This window comes from Thrips palmi, unplaced genomic scaffold, assembly GCF_012932325.1.
Source record: "Thrips palmi isolate BJ-2018 unplaced genomic scaffold, TpBJ-2018v1 HiC_scaffold_8, whole genome shotgun sequence".
NCBI lineage: Eukaryota > Metazoa > Arthropoda > Insecta > Thysanoptera > Thripidae > Thrips > Thrips palmi.
Window position 1 is genome coordinate 2,285,332 of NW_023144635.1, and position 19,985 is coordinate 2,305,316.

Genomic DNA, 19,985 nt, shown 5'->3' on the forward strand with positions numbered 1-19,985 from the left:
CGAGCCGAGCCGAGCCGAGCCGAGCCGAGCCGAGCCGAGCGTTTAGTTTGTTTCGCACTTTTGCAGACGGCACGACGGCGGTGCAGCGCGGTGCTCCCCAAGGGACGGCCGAAGGAGATCAGGCCCGGCGCTTCGGCCCTTCGGCCCCCGGAGGCGCGGAAGGGCTCACTGGAGGCGTGGCAGGCAGGCGACCAACTGCAACAAGAAAAAGAGGAAAAAACTTTTCAGAGTGGTGGCAAGGGCCGAGGGGTGGGGGTGGGGCATGGTGGGCGGCATGGACGGCGGCGTGCGGGCTAGCCAGGGCGGCCAGGGCGGCCAGGGCTAGCGGGCTGATGTTGGCAAGTCCTCGACAACAACTAGAGGCAAGTGTCCTCCGTCTCCCCGGCTGCTCGCCGCCCGCCGCTCCCAGCGGTGCGATAGTCAAAGTGGTTCGGACTGCAACCTCCTCGGCGGCACGGCACGGCGTCACTCTCTCCTTCCGCAATTTTCTCCCGCTCCCCTTTCCTCTTTTTTCGGCGGGAAACTGTTAATCAAATTTCCCTTTAAGTCCCCCCGCGGCGCGCTTAGGCGGCGGGCCGTTTCGTCTTTGGCCGTAGTTCCGTTCCAGGCCTTCCAGGCCCCCGGCCCCCGCCCCCGGCCTGCGGGCTGATGCCGGGCACTTGGTCGCTCTGTCTCTGTCGCACTCGTGGAGTCGCGGGGCGTGTCGCGGCGGCGCGAGCGAGACAGGGACGAAGCTGCCTTCGGAATAAGCCCGCTGGCGAGGGCGAGGCCGGCGAGGCCTGCCCCCGAGGCCCCGCAAAGCGGCCTGTCATTAGACGCGAGGTGTCGGCCTCGTCGGCCTCGGAGCGCAGAGCGGCGCACAGCCGAGGCCCCCGAGCGAGAGTCCGTGTAAACAGATCGCTGGAGGGGACGTTTCGTGTAATTTCTCATAGGCGCCGCGCGCTGGGATTACGCCCACCGCCTTCCCCCTCCCCCTCCAGCCCACGCTCGGATGTACAGTACACTGGAGCCTGGATCGGCGACCACCGGGTACCCTGGAGCGGGCTGAGCGGGCTGGAGACGATATTCCCTCCCGAACACAAGAACAACCACAGTTAACGAGACAGCCTCCCGCAGGTTTTTTCCCCCGGCCTCGTCGCCGCCCTTGTTTTCCTGCTTCGTAACGAAGCGGAACTTTGCGGCGGGGACGTCCGGGGATGTCCGCTCGGCTCGGCCGCTCCCTTTTCGCTGCGGTTCAGTTGCGAAGTAGGGCAGCGGGAAAAAAAATGAAAATGGCGGATCGGGTCACGGAGGGCAGAGCGGCAGGGCAGGGCGGCAGGGCACTCGGACGACGCCGGCGCAGTCCGAGAGTCAAGGAATCGCCCCGAGGCGCAGTGTCGCTAAGGCCTGCCGAGTGGATGGCGACGGCCGAGCTCGCAAAACCTTTAAGAGCGCCGCGCCGCTTCCCACTGCTTACATTGTTGTTTTCTGTCTGCTTCTTACGTCGGCGATCGGCAGGGTGTGGATGGACACAGGGAAGCCAGCCTGCCCTAGCCCGGCCGGACCGGGCCACACGTATAGGTTGCTGCAGTTGCCCTCCCCTTCCCCTCCCCCTCCCCTCCCCTTCCCCCCTCCCCCCGCGGCCGGCCGGCACGTCATGGCGTCGTTCTCACAACGGCCCTCGTGAGCAGAATTGTTATGACTTGCGGGTCAAATCGGACCGGCCGGCCGGCCGGCCAGAAGGCTCCGAGCCAACGACCGGGCCGCGGAGAAGGAAGGTGGAAGGTGGAAGGTGGAAGGAGTGAGTGGGAGGGAGTCAAAAGAAACCCACGATGGATGGAGGCAGCCGCAACTGGAGAGAGAGCCGGGCCGAAAAAAAAGGTCCTGTCGGTCAGGAGCCGAGGGTTCAAAAGGTATAAGTTAATTTGTGTGGGGGTTGGGGTGTACCGGGCGCGGCACTTTTTGTAGCACTACACGCGCTTCGTGGGGAGACTGGCTGGGGCCGGGCTGGGCGGGGGAGGCGGAGCTAGGGCGGAGCAAGGGAGCCAGGCGGTGCACGACGGCGGCGGCGACTTGTGGAGAAAAAGCCAGATGCAACGCCGACCTCAGGCCGGCGCCGACCTACCGCCACGCCACGCCACGCCGCCACGCCACGCCGCCACGCGTGCCCGGCGATATGACCAATCTTGTCCCCACCCCTTCCTCCTTCTTCTCGTCCTCCTCGGCGCGCTATCGCCCGAACCTGATCCGTCCGTCCCTGTCTCTCGCAGGGCTCGCAGGGCGCCCCCTGTTGCAAAACTCAAATATAAGAACCCTGCGAAAAAAGAGAGAGGGGACGCGCTTCTTCGCCCTCGGCCGCGCGTCCGCCGTTCCGCCGTCCTGCCGCGTCGTGCTTCGGGAAATCTCCTCCCGATCGATGGCCGGACCGGCAAACTTGGCCAAATTACACGGCGGGGCTAATGCCGCGCGTAACGCACGCACTTTGTCGTGCACTGCAAAAGAAAAAAAAGGAGGAAACAACAAAACCGAAAAACCCCGCGACCGGGCCGGCCTGTGTATAATCGGATGTGCCGCGCGCTGCGCTCTCGGTTTTCCTTTTTCCACACGCAGTCGACTCGTTGCTTTCTTTGCAATCAGGGAACGCATGCCCGCCGTGTCCTTCGTGATTATCAATTTATTATTAAAGTGCATAAAAGTGCGGGGAAAGGCTACGGGGTTACCGATAGAAATGTTATGAAAAAATAAAAGGTCGGAGTGCGCGGCAAAAGGGAGGTAGAAGTGCGTAGTGCGCGCCAGATGGGAAAATGTTTGTTCGCCCATTGGCATGGGAGTGGGGCGCGGCGCTGGCGCGGTGCGACGCGTCGCGGTGGCGGTGGCGGGGCGGGGCGGGGCGGGGCGGGGCGGTCGGGCGTCCGGATGGCGAGAATGATTCGACCGAACGGAAGGGTCCGATTGGAACTCATCCTTCATCTTCTCCACCGAGATATGTCAAGTCATGTGTGCCGTCGTTTCCGATTTTTCGCCCTCCCTTTTTTCTGTTTTCGGTCTTGGCCGTGCGACCTGCTGCTGGCCGTGCTGGCCGTGCGGGCCGTGCTGGCCGTGCTGGCCCGCCACCAGGGACGCTCTGGCCTCCCCGGCCCGCGCGGCGTGGCACTGCGCGGCACGCGAAGCCACGCGGAACACGCTGTCTCTTTGCACGCTGCTTCAGATTATTACGGATTTGGTCCTGTGGACAAGCGGAGCGGCACGGCGCGGCGGGGTGTGGAGGCTCGCTGGGAAGGCGGGCGGGGGCGGGCGGGGGCGGGCGGGCCACTCCCCCCATAATGGGCGATGATATATGACACGTCGGGGGGCAGGAAGAGACTGGCAGATAGCGTGGAGGCGGACAGACAGACAGGCACGCACACACACACACACACACACGCACGCACACACGAAATTGTTTTCTGCTTGCATCCAGTGCATCGAGTTACAGTGGGGGCGGGCGGCAATCCAGAGAGAGAGAGTCGCTGTTTTTGTCTCATCGTTCCCTGAAGGCTCTGCCAGGCTCTGCAGGAAGGCGCGTCGCGTCGCCGTGTTTTCTGCCCCCGGTGGCTGGCGAGTATTACACACACACACTCACACACTCGCAAAAGTCCTGCCCGCAGTGCAGCCTGCCGGCCTGCCCTCGTCTCTCACTCTTCCTGCATCCTCGCCTCCCTTCACGCCTCGCCCGCCCGACTTCTTGAATTCAGGAAAACAAAAATGTCCCGAGAAAAAACATGAGGAAAGAAAGGAAGGCGGGCGTGTTATCATCCCCCTCCCCTTTCCCCCTTTCCAGGCGAGGCAGCTGCCCCTTCCTGCGCTCCTCCGCTCTCCTTTTCCTGCCATTATCTGTGATTATTCCTCGCTCACTGTTGCCATGTTTGTCCAATAACGTCTCGCCTCCCTTTCATCCGCATGTGTGCCTCATCATTGCATCCCCAGCGTCCCTTTCGGCTCTTCGTCCTTCGTCCCTTCGCAGTCCCACGGGAACTCCCACGGTGACTCCCACAGGGACTCCCAGGGGCCCTGCACCGCCCGTCTATCCTGCTGCAGTCTATCCTCCTAATCTAACCTGCCACTCTGTCCTCACAGTCTATCCTGCTCCAGCCTGTCCAGCCCTCAGTCCAGCCCATGGGACGGGCAGTGCCAGGCCTTGGTGACCGTGTATCCTTTGCCATCTATCCTGGCTGCCCGGCGCGTCAAGCCTGCCGCCCGTCTATCCGGCCCGTCTATCCTGGCACACGTGCCGCCTGGCCGCCGTGCCAACGCCCTGCTGGTGGTGGTCTAGACCGCCAGCACGCCAGCTGCCCCACACATGCCATCCCTTGTCGCTGCCGGGCTGCCCGTCCCGGCCGTCCCGCCCGGCCAGGGACCCTCCGGCCGGACAAGACCCACCTTTACTTGCCGTCGGCCAGCTCCTCGTTGAGCAGGCGCGACGAGGACAACAACACCATCAGCCCTCCTGGTTCCCAAGGATCGTTTTCGTCGCTCTGTCTCCCTCACGCTGACGCGGCATACGGGACGCCCAGGGAGCGAGAGAGACAGAGTGGCGAAACGATCCTTCGGAATCAGGTGGCGGCGCCGACGAGAGACGCGGCCGATCCTACAAACTGCCCGCAGAGAGGGAGAGCGTCCCGCGGCTCGCCCTCCAAAGCTAATAACGCTGCTAAAATAGTCATGCGAACGGCAGATCTTCGTCTTCTCGCCTTCCCCGGCGGTGCGGCGGCGCGGCGGTGTGGCCGCAGACAATGCCCCGTTCCATCAGCTGAAAAAGTTTGGCCGGCGCTGCTTTGCTGCCGTCGCCGCTCGCGCCTCGCCCCAGCCCTTCCCCCCTCCCCCTTCCCCTTCCCCCTTCAGCTGAGATTTCTGCTTTCAGCACTCCGCCGTAACTCCGCGCCGCCTCGGCCGCCACGCCTCTCGCCCCGCGCCGCCCCGCCGCGCGCCGGCCAGGCCTGGGCCAGGCCATCCACGGCCTTGAAGAATCTGTGCGAAACGTGCAGAAGGTTGATCGAAACAGTTCCCTTGGGTTCGCCCCAGGGTTGGCCGGGGCCGGGCCGGGGCCGGGCCGGGGCCCCTGCAGGCCGCGCTGGGCGGGGCGGGGCGGGGCTATGGCCGGCACCACGAGCCGTGCAGGGCCACGCTCTTGATCTCCGGGGACCACGCGGCCCGCTCGGCGGCCAGCGTCTCGGCGAGCAGGGAGGGCAGGGAGGGGCAGCGGAAGCACTGCTTGGCAGCGTTCCCTTCTTCGTCCTCGCCCTCCACTCCGTGCACTCCGTGGCCCAGATGCCCGCGGCGCTGCTCCTCCGCCTCCCCCGCCCCCGCAACGCCGCCACCGCCACCACCGCCCCATCCCCCTTGCGCCAGCATATCGGACGGCGGTAATAAAAATGTGTCCCGCGCGGCGAGACGACCTCAACGACATGGAACCGCCGTCACCTATAACCCCCCCCCCTCCCCTCCCCCAGCAGCAGCACGACTCGCACACCTTTCCCGCGGGGCTATCCACTGTGGGGAATCTCGGTGCGAGCAGAATCCGCGAATCGCACACGGCGGCATGCCCGCCCCCACCCCCGCGCTCTGAGCTCTGTGCTCTGCTCGCTCGTGTCTCGCTTAGTTTCGTCTTCAATTTCGAGCGCACTTTTGTCTGCTCTGCCTTGGACTGCTGCGCGGCAAGGAGCCTTCTCTGTTGTGCAACTTTTTTTTTGTGAGCGACTGTATTCACTCTCCTCAGCATCAGGCCGCCCCGCCAGGCCGCCTTCTGCTTTTCCTGTCTTTCTCCCAGCGTGAACCGCAGCCCCCCTCCCCTCCCCGCCGTGTCATACATAATGCAGCCCGGCACAGTGATCGCCATCAATTCATTGGCAGCCCGCCGCCACTCCGCGCCCGGGCCGCCACCTGCCGCGGCCTACACGTGGCCTGGACGTGCGCGCCAAACCAGCCGCCCCGCGCCGCCACGTGAAAGGAAATAGAAATACGCCGCGAGGAAGTAATGCGAATGAGATTTTTATGCGAAACGGGCACAAAGGGAGAAGCAGGACAGGAATGCGTGGCGCGGCGCGGCGGCGTGGCGTCGTGGTGCGGCGCGGAGCGGCGGAAGAGTCTTGTAAAACCACACCGCGAACAGAAAAGGTTTTGACCCGCTCGCACACAGTCGTCTTTCAAAAGCTTTCGTTCGTCCCGCGTCCCGCCACCGCACAGTGGCGCGAGTCTAAATTTTTACTGCCCGGACATTTTATTCGCGGCCGCCATAAAGCAGTGGTCTATCTCTTCCGGTTGGACGTGGGAGGACTGGAGGGGGTGGGGGAAAGGCGGGGGGCACTCTCAGCTTTAAGCGTCAAGAGGAAGGGAGAGGGGCAGCGGGGCGGGGCGGGGGAAAAGAAAGTTAGAATATGAAGGAAAAAAACGAGGGAAAAACACAAGCCATGAAAAAGGGAAAAACACATGCAATGACGTTCTGAACCATGGATTAACAGAACCAGAAATAAACAACGATTTTCGCCGGTGCGTGTAGCGACACTATAGTCACAGAAATTGGCTGAGCAAAAACGAGTTGAGCGGCAGAAAAGAAGAAAAAAAGGGGGTGGGCGGGAAGAATCGTTGGGGGGGAGAGTGGAACGCATTGCCGTTGATATGAAGAGAAAAATGAAAACGCATGGAGCGGCGTCAGGCCGCGTGGAGCACAGTGTAAAGGAAGGGGCGAAAGGCAGCGAAGCACAGCCAAGCTCGCAGCCAGGCAATATGAAGGGCGAACAGGAAAATGTTTGGACGAAGCGTTGCGACGCTGGCCACTGTCACCGGACCCATATCCGGTCCGACTGTGTCCCTCTCTGTCCGCCCCGGTCCGCCCCCACCCTCTCTCTCCTCCCTCCACCCCCGCCTCCCCTTGCATCCCCTTTGCACTCTGATCAGAACACGGACACACCCCCCGACAACATTGCGTTGCACCCCGCTCGCTCATCGTCGGCTGCTGGGAGGCTGGAGTGGAGGCGGCTGGAGGCTTCGACGAGGAGGGAGACGAAGATGAAATATTCCCCGCTCGAATTAAAGACGCGACCAAACAGGAAGTTGCGCCGGAAGTTGAGCCGGAAGTTGAGCCGATACAGCGCTGGACGAGACGCGCAGACGCGCAGCTGGGGGAGAAGGGGATCGAAGCGACCGGGCGGACATCTTTGGTCGCGAAGGAATGATGACAAATGGGCCTAGGGCGCGGGGGCGCGGGGGCGCGGCGCGGCACGGCACGGCGCGGCACGGCACTGCACGCCACGGCGTGAGGCAGAGACTGTGCGAGGTGCCGCGGCGGGGGTCGTGGGGGTAGCAAAGTAGCTTCGGGTAAGAAGTAAGAAGATGTACGGGACTGGGGTAGCAAAGTGGCTGCGGCTGACGAAAGGGTCGGAGCGGGCGGCGGTTGGAGCCGTTGGAGCGGAGGGAAAGGGAGGAAAATGAAGAGCGAGAGAGAAAGAAATAAAGAAATAAAGAAAAAAAAAAACGAAAAGCGGGCGCGGATAAGAAGCTGACAAAGAAGCCGATTCGTTTGACAAACACGGAGTGCTGCAGCGGCGCCGCGGCATCGGCGGCATGCAGAGCGAGAGCAGTGTGGTGGCGGCGTCCGGTTAATTAAACTGTAGCAACTAACCCCGTTTTTGGGCATGCAGAAAAGGCGGTGCAGCGATAATGGGGGCCAGAGAGAGGGAGAGAGAGGGAGAGAGAGAGAGAGAGAGAGAGAGAGAGAGAGAGGAGAGAGAGAGAGAGAGAGAGAGAGAGAGAGGCCGGGCGCGAGGCAGACGGGCGGCGGAAAAAAGAGAGAGGGAGATATGTCGACACGGTGCGGCGCGGTGGTGCGGTGTGGTTACAGCGGCAGTGGGACGGAGACAGCGGTTTTTCCAGTGGAATATGGAGGGGACCAAGCCGTGTCGCGATAACGCTGTGGCTACGGGCGGGGTGGAGGGGAAGGGGGAGGGGGAAGGGGAAGGGGGAGGGGGAAGGGGGCCTATGGAAATAGGCTCGGCGGGCCTGCAGATAGTACAAGAAGTGCGGGCCGTGGGGTGGCGAGGGCGCGGCGCGCGGTGGCGGCGTGTGGCGGCCCTGATCGGGTTGTGGCACGGGTCGTCCGGCCGCTCGTACGCGCCGAATGGTGCCAGCTCGGCCAGCGCGGCCAGCACGCCCAGCGCGGACAGGATCCAACATTGGCCGTCGGGGCGGGGCTGACCTATCACGGGCGCCGATTCGCAGGCAAAGCAGGTGAAGCATGGCCACGCGTAGCTCCAACCACGCCAGCAAAACAGCGCCACCAAACGACGCTGACCTTTTTCCTTCTGTTCGTTTGCGGTGGCGCGGTGCCGCAGTGCCGGCCTTGTTGTGCTCCTCGAGGTAACAAGCTGGGGCGGTGCATCGCTGCCGCTCACCCCGTGGCGCCGTAGCGCCCGCGCGGCGGCGCATAGGCAGCGCGCAGCCCTCCCTGCATTGCGGGCCGGCCTACCCTGTCCACGGCAGGCGTCAGGCCCCAGGTCCCCCGGTCCCCGCGGTCATTCCGAGCTGGGCGACCGCCGGACTGTCTCTCTCGCGCCTTTACGGGACGACCCACGAGTGCGAGAGAGAGAGTCCCGCGGAACGAGTCTGCTGGAGCGGGTCGGCCGCTCGGACGACACGTCCCTTCATGAGGGGCGTGCCTCTGCCAGCGTGCCGTGCTCGACCTTCACGGACGGCCACACATTGTAGGACGCGACGCCCCGCCACGCCACGCCGCGATGAGGCGCAACATTTTGATGCCACGCCACGCACGCCCCGCAATAACGCGTCAAGCCTTGCGGCCGCCGCGGCCACGCGCAGCGCAGCGCAGCGCAGCGCGCAGAGTGCCCGTCGGCCTGCCTGTCTGCCCGCCTGCCTGCCCGCCTGCCGGCCTGCTTTTTGAATCTGTCAAGTTCCCTCGGGGGCTGCAGGGGGCAGGGGCTGCAAGGGACGCACTAGCGCGCCATAAAGGCACCGCCGCGCCGCGCCACGCCCCGAAGCGACGCTCGAAGCGACGCGTTGCGCAAGTGGGGGGCAAACGAATATGGCAAGAGTCGCCGAGGGTCTTCTCGGCACATCAAAATAAAGCCCAGCCCAGCAGCCCCCAATGTGGTCGGGCGGGCGGCCCCGCAGCGCCCCGCAGCCACCAGCCTGATCCTCGGTGTCTCCGTCTCTCTAGTGGCGAAGTGCCGATGGTGGCTGTCCCGACGGCAGCAGCGCGGCCAGGCCCCCACTGTGCGTCGCCGCGTCGCCCCAATAATACCCCAGTGCCTTTTAGTGGCTCGCTAGCGCCTAAATCACCTCTCCAGAAGTACCTCCTCAGTGGCTCTCGAGTGTCTTTATAGTGTGCGCTCCCAGTGCCTCTCCAACAGCTCCCCGGTGGCTCTCCAGTGTCTCTCCAGGGGCGCCCCGGCCCCCTCTGCGCCAGTTCGGCCGCTCCAAGGGCACACGCGCTGTCATACCTCCCGCTGGCGCCCAGTGGCAAGTGGCAAGCAGTTGTAATTAAGCTGTAGCCCTATGACGGCCCGCGCTGAGGGGGCGGCCGGGGGCGGCCGGGGGCGGCTGGGGGCGGCTGGGGGCGGCTGGGGGCGGGAGGCGAACCGGGGCCTCGCTCGCTGCCTCGCGGCCTCGCCGGGGCCGCGCGGAGCGGAAATGATACTTCTTGCGGCTCGGCTCTTCATCGCGCGTTGCTTGGCGTTGCTTGGCGTTGCTTGGCGTTGCTTGGCGTTGCTTGCCGCTGCTGCGCGTTGCTTATCGCGCGTGTGCTTGTCGCAATTAGTGCTGCTGGCGGCGCCGTGCCTCGTCGCGCAAAGATAACACCGCGCGGATCGAATTAGTAGTGTGTGCTCATCTTCACGTTTAGTCAAAATAAGAGCGACGGCCGCGCGCACCGCGCACCGCCGGCCTGCCCGGGCCGGGCTGGGCTGGGCTGGGCTGGGCCCTTCCCTGGGGAACCTCAACCCGTCATGGGGGTAGTACGCACCGCGCCCGCCGCCGCGCCCCGCCACCGCGCTGGTTGTGCACTGTGATAAGAAGAGAACACTTTATCATGCCCCCTCCGCTCTCCGCTATCCCTTGGAGCTTCTTCTCCCCATGTACCTCTTCCTTACCCCCGGCCGCTTAAATCCCCCCTGCCGCCGCCGCACTACCACACACTACCACACACTACCCCGCGCCGCGCCACGCTACGCCCCACACTACCCCGGCTGTTCCTAGCTCGCAATCCCTCCGAGGACAATCCCTGTTTGCCAGCTAGTGTGTGTGTAACTGTGTGACAGTGTAGGCAGGCTTCACGGCCCTTCATATGCAGCGCACGGCCAAGTCTCCCACGACACACTCACACACACTCCCGAGCCCGTGCGCCGTGCGAACACGTGCACACACACACAGCGACGCGTTACACGCACTCGCACAATACACGCGCGCGACGCACGCAATTTGCGATGCCGACATTCGTTTCGGCGAAACAGCACGGAAATTATCATCTCGGTAAAGCAGCGAGTTACAGTGCGGTGTCCCCCCGCCGCGGCGCTGCCTGGAGCCAGGGCACTACACCGTGATTGGGGTCCTGGTTCGCTCGCGGTTCGCTCGCGGTTCGCTCGCGGCAAGGCGAGGCTTAATTTTCGTACTCGCGGACCGCATTTTCCATTTCCCGCCTGGAAAACCCATACCGTCATAAGCAGTCGCGAAGCGGTGCTGTCCGGGGCGTCCTCTCGCTGGCCCGCTGCAGGCTGATCTGGACGTGGTGCCCAGCAGGGCTCTCTCTCGCACTTGCTCGCACCCTCACGATACGCCCCGTGGGTGCGAGAGAGACGGGACGAAACAGGTAATGCTGTTCGGAATCAGCCTTCTGGGGCTGGGGCGGCCCTTTGCAGGTAACACGGCGCCGGGGTTCGGGAGTCCGGAGTCCGAGGCGAGGCGAGGCGAGATAGTCGACAAAGCAGCGGACAGTGCACAGCTCAGCACACAGCACGGGGCACGGCACAGCGCGGCCCCAGGCCCCAGCCCCGCGCCCAGCCCGCAGCCCACAGGCCACCAACACTGCAGCATTCTCATGGTGTCGTCGTCGTCCCAGTTATGGCATTTCTTTCTCCCTCTCGGACCTCAACTTCGGCGAAATGCTGAGAAACTGATCCCGAAACCCCGCCGGCCCCACCGGCCCGGCCCGGCCCCGCCACATATCAGGTCCCCGCCCCCGTGGCCCCCGTGGCCCCCGCCCCGCGGCCAGCCGAGGGCCGCCGAGGCCCCTCAAACCCGGCTGAAACCTGACGCGACGCGCCCTCCTCGGAGAAAGGCCCACTGCCGGACCGCGACGAACCCTCGGCCCGACCCACGGCGGGGACGGGACGCCCCGCCCCGCCCCGCCCCGCCTCGCCCCGCCTCGCCCTGCCAGCCCCGCTGTGTCTGCTTGGGCGCGCAAAAATAGAGCACCGCCCCGCGTGCTTGGCACGTCCAGGAGGAAACATCAGGACGTGCGAGACGCGGCGGTGCGGCGCGCGCCAGGGAGCTCCTTTTGTGCGGACGCACCACCATCAGCAGCGCCACCCACCATGCAACGCGAATACTACCATCACCACATCCCCACATTTACCATCACCACCAACGCGACCACCACACCACCACCAGCACCACCACCACCTTGCACGGCGAGTCCGGATTCCCTTGAACGCAATCTTTCCGCCGCGTATAAGCTTGCATAGCATTTTTCCCTCGGCCTCCTTCGCTCTTTCCTCTTTACACTTTTCCGCTCCGCCCCCCCCCCTCCCCCTTCCGCCCCCGGCCCCTGGTCCCGCCTCCGGCCGCCCTAATCTCACTGTGCCCGCTCTGTCCGTCCAGCCCTAGGGTCCCCGAGGGCACGTTCCATGCCGGCAGCAACAATGGCAGAGCATCTCAGCGGGGGAGGGGGCGGGGGCAGTGCGGGGCAGTGCGGGGCAGTGCGGGGGGCTTAAGAGGGCATCTGGCACGGGACAAACTTAACAGTCCGAGCAATTCGCCATTCGCTATCTCGTTGAAACGTGCGCTGCCGCCGCCGCCGCTTTTACTACACGCTCTACTCTAGTTATTACTGCAGCTGCTCCTCCACGGCCTCCACGGCCTCCACGGCCGCCCCACACACTGCAGCTGCAGCTCGCCGGCAAATAAGATAAAAGCCGAGTCTGGAAGGGCGGGATGAAAATTAGGCGTGGCTGGGGGGACGGCGTCGATGATGCACTTCGGGGGCCGTCCTTAAAGGGCGCTCGACGCGCAGCCGGCTTGGCGGCGCTCATTTCAAACGGCCGCCTTTGCTGTGTCTGGAACAGGACACCGACCGAGCGCTGCAGGACTTGGCGCCCCAGCGCGGGCTCTGCACACAATAATGTCGTTAGCGGTTTACCGCCGTTGCCAGTGGCAACGTAACAAGCACTGCAAGTACACTGCGCGGGTGGCGACGCAGCGACGCAGCCACGGGCGAAAGACCGCCAGGTCAGCCAGTCCCAAGGATGTGTCGAAAAGCCGACTGGTTATGCCCCCGAGGCGGCGCGGCCGGTACAGGCAGGCGAGCAAGTGGCCAATGGAGCCCCGGGGGACTGACTAGGGTCGCTTGCCGCGGGGGGCGGGCCGGGGCGGGGACGGGGCGGTGCGGGGTGTGCGCCCGAACACGGATTGAAATTGGCTCTGGGCCCTCGGAGTCCGCCGGTCCGCCTCGCCTTCCCTCCCCGCCCCGCCCGCCCCGCCCCTTTCCCGGAGGCACATAATTACTGCTGGCTGGATAGAGACGGTCCCAGTCCCGCGCGTCCGCCGCGTCCGCCGCCCCGCTCCATATTTCCCTACTTTATTATCGACACTTCCTTCTTAACCAAATCGCCGCGGAATTGCTGCCAACGAGCCTTGTTAACCGGGCGGTGGGGCGGCGGCGCGGCTCCCTCTCCGTTTTGCCTATTCCATTATGCTCTCCGGGCCAAATTTCTGGCGCCGTTTTAATTTTAATCAAACTCTGATTGGGGCAGAGGTGTGGCGCGGCGTGTCGTTTTTCGGGCCACTTTAATGAACGAGTCCAATATCGGATGGGCGTTCCAATTATCCGCGCGGAGGCGTCGTGTCGTTAGGGCGTTCGCGAGGCGAAGTGCGAAGCGCCAAGCGCCAAGCAAAGCGTCAAGGGCTGCGAGGCGTCGGCCGTGCTGAGGGCCGAGAGACGGCCCTGCTCCTGTTTTGTTGAGAGAGCCGGAAGATCAAAACAGAACCGACAAGAGCCACCGCCACCGCCGGCAGCCGCCTGCCAAGTCGAGGGTAGGCAACCACGCGGACAGCCGTGCGCGGCGCGCTCGGGCACGGCCTACCTCGCAGGCGCCCGGCCCGGCCTATCCCCAGCGCGCTGGCGCTGACACATCACCGCGGCCGCGCCGCACTTTTAAAGGCGTGCGCGTGACGCGGTGCGTCAGCGACTTTAATGACTTCAACAACGACTTTCCCAAACAATAAGCCTCCCAAACTGCACGCAAAGTTCTTCGGTGTGGCGGCTGTATGGAACAACAACAAAAACAAAAACAAGTTGAAAAAAATAAATTAGCCGCGCAGCCGCGTAATCGCCAAGTCAAGTGCCACTTATTTTTTCCTCGGCGTGCACCGCTTCGCCGCCGCGTTCCGGACAGTCGCAGCCGCCCTCGTCAAGAGGCAGCGGACAGCCATGGACAGTCCCGGGCAGCCCCAGAAAGCGTCGGACGGCCGCAGACAGACTCCCACGCGGCGACGACACTTTTCGGCGCAAATGCGGCGGCCCTGGCCGGCCCGGCCCTCGTGCATAATGAGCGGCAAGCGGTCGTAAAATGCTTCGAGGCGGGATATTCAAATGCGTCCTCGTCCTCGTCCTCGTCCCCAGCCTCGTGGCGGCGTGCCGCGGCGTGCAGTGCTTACCGTGCAGGGCGCAGCGGCTGGGCCATCCCGCCTCCTCCCGGCTCCGCGCTCCGCTCCTCGCGATGCTGGCGGCCGTCCGGCGGGGACGGGCACGGCCGTGCGCCGCGGCGTGCGTCCGGGGCAGGGCGACACGCGACGCGCGCCCCGTGCCCGCGCGCCGACTGGCCCAGTCTGAGCCAATCAGCGCACGGGAAGCGGGCCGTGCCGGGCGGGGTGCCGGGCGGGGTGCCGGTGGCGTCTCTGCTCCATTTCCGGTGTGGTGGCGCGCGTGCCGCCCTGCCCCGGGCGTGCTGCTCGCTGCTCGCGTTACGCAAGAGCGGCGCCGGGCAGGCCGCGCCGTGGCAGGTCGCGCTGTGGGCGATGGCGGGGCCGGCAGGGCAGGGTTGGGGTGGATTGGGACCAGGGCGCGACCGGCCCCGGCGGCGGCGCGCGGCGCACTGTGCCCCAACGCGCCAGCATCCCGCCACGCCCCCTCAGGGCCCCGCAGGGCCACAGGGCCTCAGGGCCACACGCCGCCGCCCAGGCCAGCGCCGCGCCCCTCCCGGCCCCGCCACCCTTCACAGGCCCGCCTCACCCCGTCGCCCCTTCGCCTTCGCACCCAGCGGCAGCGCGGCAGCCAGGCAGGCAGCGCGGGGACCTCGGCGTGCCGCGCCCTGCCGGCACTGCCTCCGCGCGCCGTGCCTCCGCGCCTCGATCTGCGCGTGAGGACAACGTGTTGCTTGGCTTCTACAGCCCCGCTGCGCCCCGCCGCGCCCCGCTCCGCCCCGCTCCGCCGCCCCCCGCCCCCGCCAGCGCTTTTGTGGCTCTTTTTCACTGCACGGGGCGCCTCGCCGCACGACGCCGCGTGGCCGCGCACACCCCCTGTCGGTTAGCCATTTGCCGCCAAAGAGCAAATTGTGCGGACTCTCGGGGGGCGTTCCCGTCGTCCCTGAACCGGGGGCCGGGGCAAGGCCGGGGGCGCCGCGCCGCTCCAGAGTGTCGAGAGTGGAGACGGCTTTATGTAATGGAACGCTTTTTATGTGCTTCTTCCGTCGTGCAATCTGGACATGGACATCTCGAGGACGACGTCGCATTCACGCAGTTTGTTTTTGATGAGTTTCTTCGTCGTGTCGTCCGTTCTGCGAACTCGCTCGTCATTCCGTTTCTTTCCGAATCGGTTTAGATTGGTTGAATGAGTGGAGCGGTCATGGTGATAGGGTCCTGGCCCCATTCAGGGCCTGGCGTCACGGCACGTCTGGCCGCGGGCTTGGCCCAGAAGCGAGTAGCCTTTTCTCGCGCCTTTACCACGCCTCCGCTTGCCCCGCTCCGCTCCACACACAGCCCAGCACAGCCACTGCACTGCACAGCCCTGCGGCTGCCTGCGCTGCCTGCGGCCCGGCGGAGCGCATCGACCGAACTGGACGGCCACTTTATTGCCGTCGGGCCGCGTCTGGCTGGATTGGAGGCGCCTCGCCTCGCCTTGAAGCGTCCACTGGAAGCTCTGGAGGTTCTGGAGGCTAGAGGCTCCAGCGCGAAAATGAGGGCGTGCTTTTTATTTTGCGGGCCTCGCTCCTCGCACCCCGCTCTGCCCGCCTGCCCCACGCCCTTCCCTGCTCGCGGCTGCGTGCTCGTGCTGCTGGCGCTACGCGCAGGCTACGCGTTCTGGTTTGGGTCGAGCAGCGGCGCGGCTAGAGGCGCGAGGCGCGGCGCGCGCGGTTCCGTTTTCCGTTCCGCGTCCGCTGGCCGCGGTGGCCGCGGCCGCGCCATGCCGAGCCGCATCGCGCACGCCCGGTGGACGCTAGGCGTCGGGGGTCCCGAACCCTGCCCGAGCGCGACGCGGCGTGGCGCGGCGCGCGGCACGGGCACCACGGCGGCGTCGGCGACGCCCAGTCGGCTTGCCCGCCTGCCGATCGGACCGCCCCCTCCCCCTCCTTCCTGTAGGCCCGTGGTGCAGACCGTAGGCAGCCGCTGGAAGAGGCGTTGGAGGCCGTGCACTAGGAGGATGCCGTCGTTGAAGGTGACGCACGCCGTCGTGTGCCGCGTGCCGCAGTCCTGGGCGACGGCCGTCGGTGTGGACGTGGACGTGGCCCGCCGCGAGCACGAGGCCTTCGTGCGGCTGCTGCGCGAGCTGGGGCTGGACGTGATCGAGCTGCCCCCCGACGAGTCGCTGCCCTTCTGCCCCCTCACCGAGGACGCCGCCGTCGTCTGCAACGGCTCGGCGCTCATCACGAGGCCCGCCAACGCCGCTCGGTCCAAGGAGGTGCGTGCACACGCCCGGTGATCTTGTCGTGCTCGCGGGCCGGCCGCGACGCCGTGACAGTGGCAATGGAGGTGTCAGTTTGACACTTGGCTGCGTCTGCTTTCTGCTCTTGACTCGCGAGCCTTGCCGCCGCCGTGCGTGTCTTCACTGCGACGGCCGGCGGCAGCCTCTGCGGTACCCGACGCCCGGGGTAGCAGAGCAGCGAGGGATGAAGTACCATGCTGATCGCTTCAACCTGTTTTTCAATATGTAATCTGATGGCCCGACGTAAACATAACCTTAAATAGCTTGCTAGCTGTCATTGGAGCATGGTAATGAAAACAGCTTTGTGGTGATACAAAATCTTGAGTAGGTCCTAACGTTTGAAAGAAACTTTAGGAAAGAAAAATTAGAACTCTATTACAGTTGACTTGTGTCCTCAATTTTATAATCTTTTCTGTCTCAGGTAGAAACTATTCGAGCGGTGCTGAAAAAGGAGTTGGATCTTCCCATCATTGAGATAGCTGATGAAAATGCCAAACTAGAGGGTGGAGATGTGCTATTTACAGGTATGTCGGGACTGGAAAAAACAATTTAAATTAGCTCTTGGATATTCTCTTTATCTTCATTTATTATTTCCTTCCAGGGCGAGAATTTTTTGTTGGCATTTCAGAATTTACAAATGAAGCCGGTGCTCGTGCAGTAGCTGCTGCTTTCCCTGAATTTCCATGCACTCCAGTCAAGGTTGTTATTTTTCTAATCAGTGTTATTTAAGATGTGCACCCTCCACAAAATCATATTAATATGGCTAAAATTGCAGGTATCTGGGAGTTCCCACCTGAAAAGCCTGGTTTCCATGGCTGGACCAGAGCTTATGTGTGTCAGCTCTGGTAAAAACTCCCAGGAAGTGCTCAAGGTAATCACTTATCTTCTCTCTCTTTGAATAAGCCTGGTTTGACCTATGGCTCATACTCAAACCTCTATTTCTTTATTCAGCGAATCGAAAGGGAAGCGACTTACAGTTATCAAACACTAACTGTTCCTGAAGATAAGGCAGCCAATGTTCTTTATATAAATGGTACTCTTATTCACTGCTCTCAAGAAGAAATTCCTCAATCGACAAAGGTAAGAAGTTCCTGTTCCTCTTGAAATTCCAAATACTTACTTATATGATTTTTCTGGTTTTTTTTTTGAGCCCTGCTTATTTTTTTCAGGCTCTTGGTGAACGAATTGACTATCCCAGGAAAGCAGTCAATGTGCAGGCACTCACTAAGAAAGGAAACGGACTCAGTTCCTGCTGCTTACTTCTGAGACGCTCAAGACACATCAGAAGCCTCTGAAGTAAAAAAAAAAAAAAAAAAACACCTAATGACCCCCTTAGTGTGTCAAGAGAACTCGGAGCAATGTTAAGACAATCAAGCCCTTGCTATGCAGGATGAGCAATGAACTACACAAATGAACTACTGTAAATCTAAAGGTGGCCTTGAATCAGTCATTCAGTAGCTTCCCACATCTAATCATTTGCATTATTGAACCACATTGGTTTCCTCTACATGAAAAATTCCTGATTTGAAAGTTGAAAAAGATAGACCTGAGTAAAAATGTGTTACGAAGTGACTGACTGGTGAAATCTTACTACCTGGCGTTCGAATTCCGGCCATTGTGAGGCCATCTCAAGGATTTTACTGCGAAAAATTTTGAGTGGACGTTGGCATTAGGATTATGTAATTTTTGCAATGCTTTGTTTGCCAAGGTTATTTTTTTGGTAACATTTCTTTACTGTTATGTAGTGTTATAATTTTTTTACATGTATATTACAAGGTATTGATTAATGAATCCTTTTCAATTTAGCATTGTTCTTGGCCTTATACCTGCTTGAATGGCATTCAAGTTACCTGTTTGTACTTTGGCTTTTGCCTTATAGACTGACTTACTTTTGTTTTATGAGTAGTGAATGTCTCTTGCTTTACTACAAAAACTCAGGTAAAATCCAACCATGTGAATAATTTTTAAGTGTAAAAAATGTACCTAAAGAAATAGGTGGTTCCTCTAACATTGTACATACCAGTGGAGCTTTCTTTTTTGTGCGGCTTCATAAAGGCAGCTAAGGTCTCTTGGCATGCAGCTTCTTTTGTTTAATGTTTTAATATGATGTTACACTAAGCATGTTATTGAGCTGCATTATTGCCTCAGAGTTCTGTTCTTCCTTTACCTCAATGTATTTTTCTATATATATTTATGTATATTTAAAAGAGCGATTTCTATTGACTTTGTGTTCCTAATTGCACATGAAACTCAGACTCACTACTGTTCAAGAATGGTTTCCTATAATAATACTTTTGCCTGTTTTTAATTTTATTGTATATTTATTGTTTAATTAAATGAAACTCTTAAAAAAATTTAACAACTTTTGGAGCCTTAGTCAAAGATCCCACAGGTGCAAAGCCAAACAAACAACTTACATAAGAACATATCATTTATTCATCTGTACAAAATTATACATAAACAATTTACAGTTTATCTACAAATTGCATTTCTACATTGAAATTGAACATGAAATGCTTTGTTCTTATATTATCAAAGACCTTTAATACAGAAATTGCTTTGGCAAGACTTGAGTTAAAATAAATCTGAGGAACAATTACTTAACTAAAACTTTAAGTTTACAGGGTTAAAACAGATATAAAATAATCTTCTTATTTGTCATTTAATTTAAAACATTACACATGCTACAAAATTTTAAAAAACAATCAACAATATTGCAGATTCCCACAAAATGCATAAATACTATCATCTATTATTGAACATGATGGTGTGGTAACCAGCCAGAAAAACATCAAGAACTAAAATTGAATTTAAAGCTCACAAGAAACAACACCTATACCACCTAGTACGGATAATCAAGAAAATATGTTGTATTCACGTCAGTCGATTCTTCTAAAAAGTCTCCTATTTTGTGAACGTTTCATTGGAGGAAATGGGAGCAGGCTTTATTACTAGCTTTGTGCTACTTGCTGAAAAAAAATATTCAAAATTACCACCAGATACAATAAGATCAACAAAGTGAGAAGAAACTACTTACCTGGCTTAACTTGTTTGGCGACACCTAATGGCTTGGAGGACGTGGGTACTGTTGTTGTATTTCTATTTTCCTTGTTCCAAGCCAACTTCACTTTGTTAGGGGTGTTCAAATTTAATTGAACTTTGGGATTGGAGACACCCCCTTTCCGATTAACATTGAGAAATTTACCACTTTTCCCTGTCAAGGAAACAAGGTTTGATCCTGCCAAGGCTAATAATAAAAATAAATCAGAACTGGAATGCAGAGACAAAGAATTCAAACAGGATACTAGTACTTGAAGGTACTCACCCTTTCTCTTGTCGCCCATTCCTATTCCTCCAATCTGTTTCACTCTAATTAGTGATTTGGTAGCAGAAACACCAGGCACTGCAAAAGTTGATGGTGCAGTTGTGCTCGGCTTCTTGACTGAAATGTTTTGAGAAGTGGATGGCGAGTGAGATAAACTGTTCAGCTTCTTGATTGCAATATTGGGCATAGATATGGAGGTGTGTGGCAAAGGTGAAGATTTCTTCAATGCTAGAGCCCCAGCTGTAGACAAAGGCGATGGATGGGGGCTTACTGCCTTGGGGGCACCAGCACTCGGAGATATAGAAGCAGCACTCTTCAGACGAGGAGATAGAGAGGAGTACACTGAAGGGGAGGGCAGTTGTCTCTTCACAGATGGCGAGTGGGAAGCTGGAACTTCAGAGGCCGATAATGTGGGTGAAAAGTGCTGAGTCGTAACCAGAGCAGGTTTAAGTTGGTCCACTTTAGATGAAGTATCATCATCCAGAGAAAAAGTGCCAT

The 19,985-nt window shown here is 60.3% G+C and overlaps 2 protein-coding genes across 2 annotated transcripts in view; one reads left to right on the forward strand and one right to left on the reverse strand.

The window, feature by feature from the left end:
- Nucleotides 1-15,799: 15,799 nt before the first annotated feature.
- On the forward strand, nt 15,800-18,286 carry LOC117653923 (N(G),N(G)-dimethylarginine dimethylaminohydrolase 1). Its single transcript, XM_034399955.1, has 6 exons — nt 15,800-16,138; nt 16,584-16,686; nt 16,764-16,861; nt 16,938-17,033; nt 17,114-17,242; nt 17,332-18,286. Exons 1-6 carry the CDS (start codon nt 15,881-15,883, stop codon nt 17,455-17,457), a joined length of 810 nt encoding a protein of 269 aa, XP_034255846.1. The 5' UTR covers nt 15,800-15,880; the 3' UTR covers nt 17,458-18,286.
- Nucleotides 18,287-18,575: 289 nt separating this feature from the next.
- LOC117653921 (kinesin-like protein KIF18A) overlaps nt 18,576-19,985 on the reverse strand; it is a gene marked incomplete in the record, with an annotated part of 5,541 nt that continues 4,131 nt past the window's right edge. The window contains 3 exon segments of the mRNA XM_034399952.1: nt 18,576-19,131; nt 19,200-19,409; nt 19,488-19,985. Coding sequence (XP_034255843.1) covers nt 19,067-19,131; nt 19,200-19,409; nt 19,488-19,985 — 773 coding nt within the window.

Excerpts from the sequence above, each read along its gene's own strand:
- LOC117653923 (XM_034399955.1), top strand. The coding sequence starts at position 15,881 with ATGCCGTCGTTGAAGGTGACGCACGCCGTCGTGTGCCGCGTGCCGCAG. Across the intron at positions 16,139-16,583 it reads ACGCCGCTCGGTCCAAGGAG|GTAGAAACTATTCGAGCGGT; the intron begins GTGCGTGCACAC and ends TTTCTGTCTCAG. Across the intron at positions 16,862-16,937 it reads TTCCATGCACTCCAGTCAAG|GTATCTGGGAGTTCCCACCT; the intron begins GTTGTTATTTTT and ends CTAAAATTGCAG.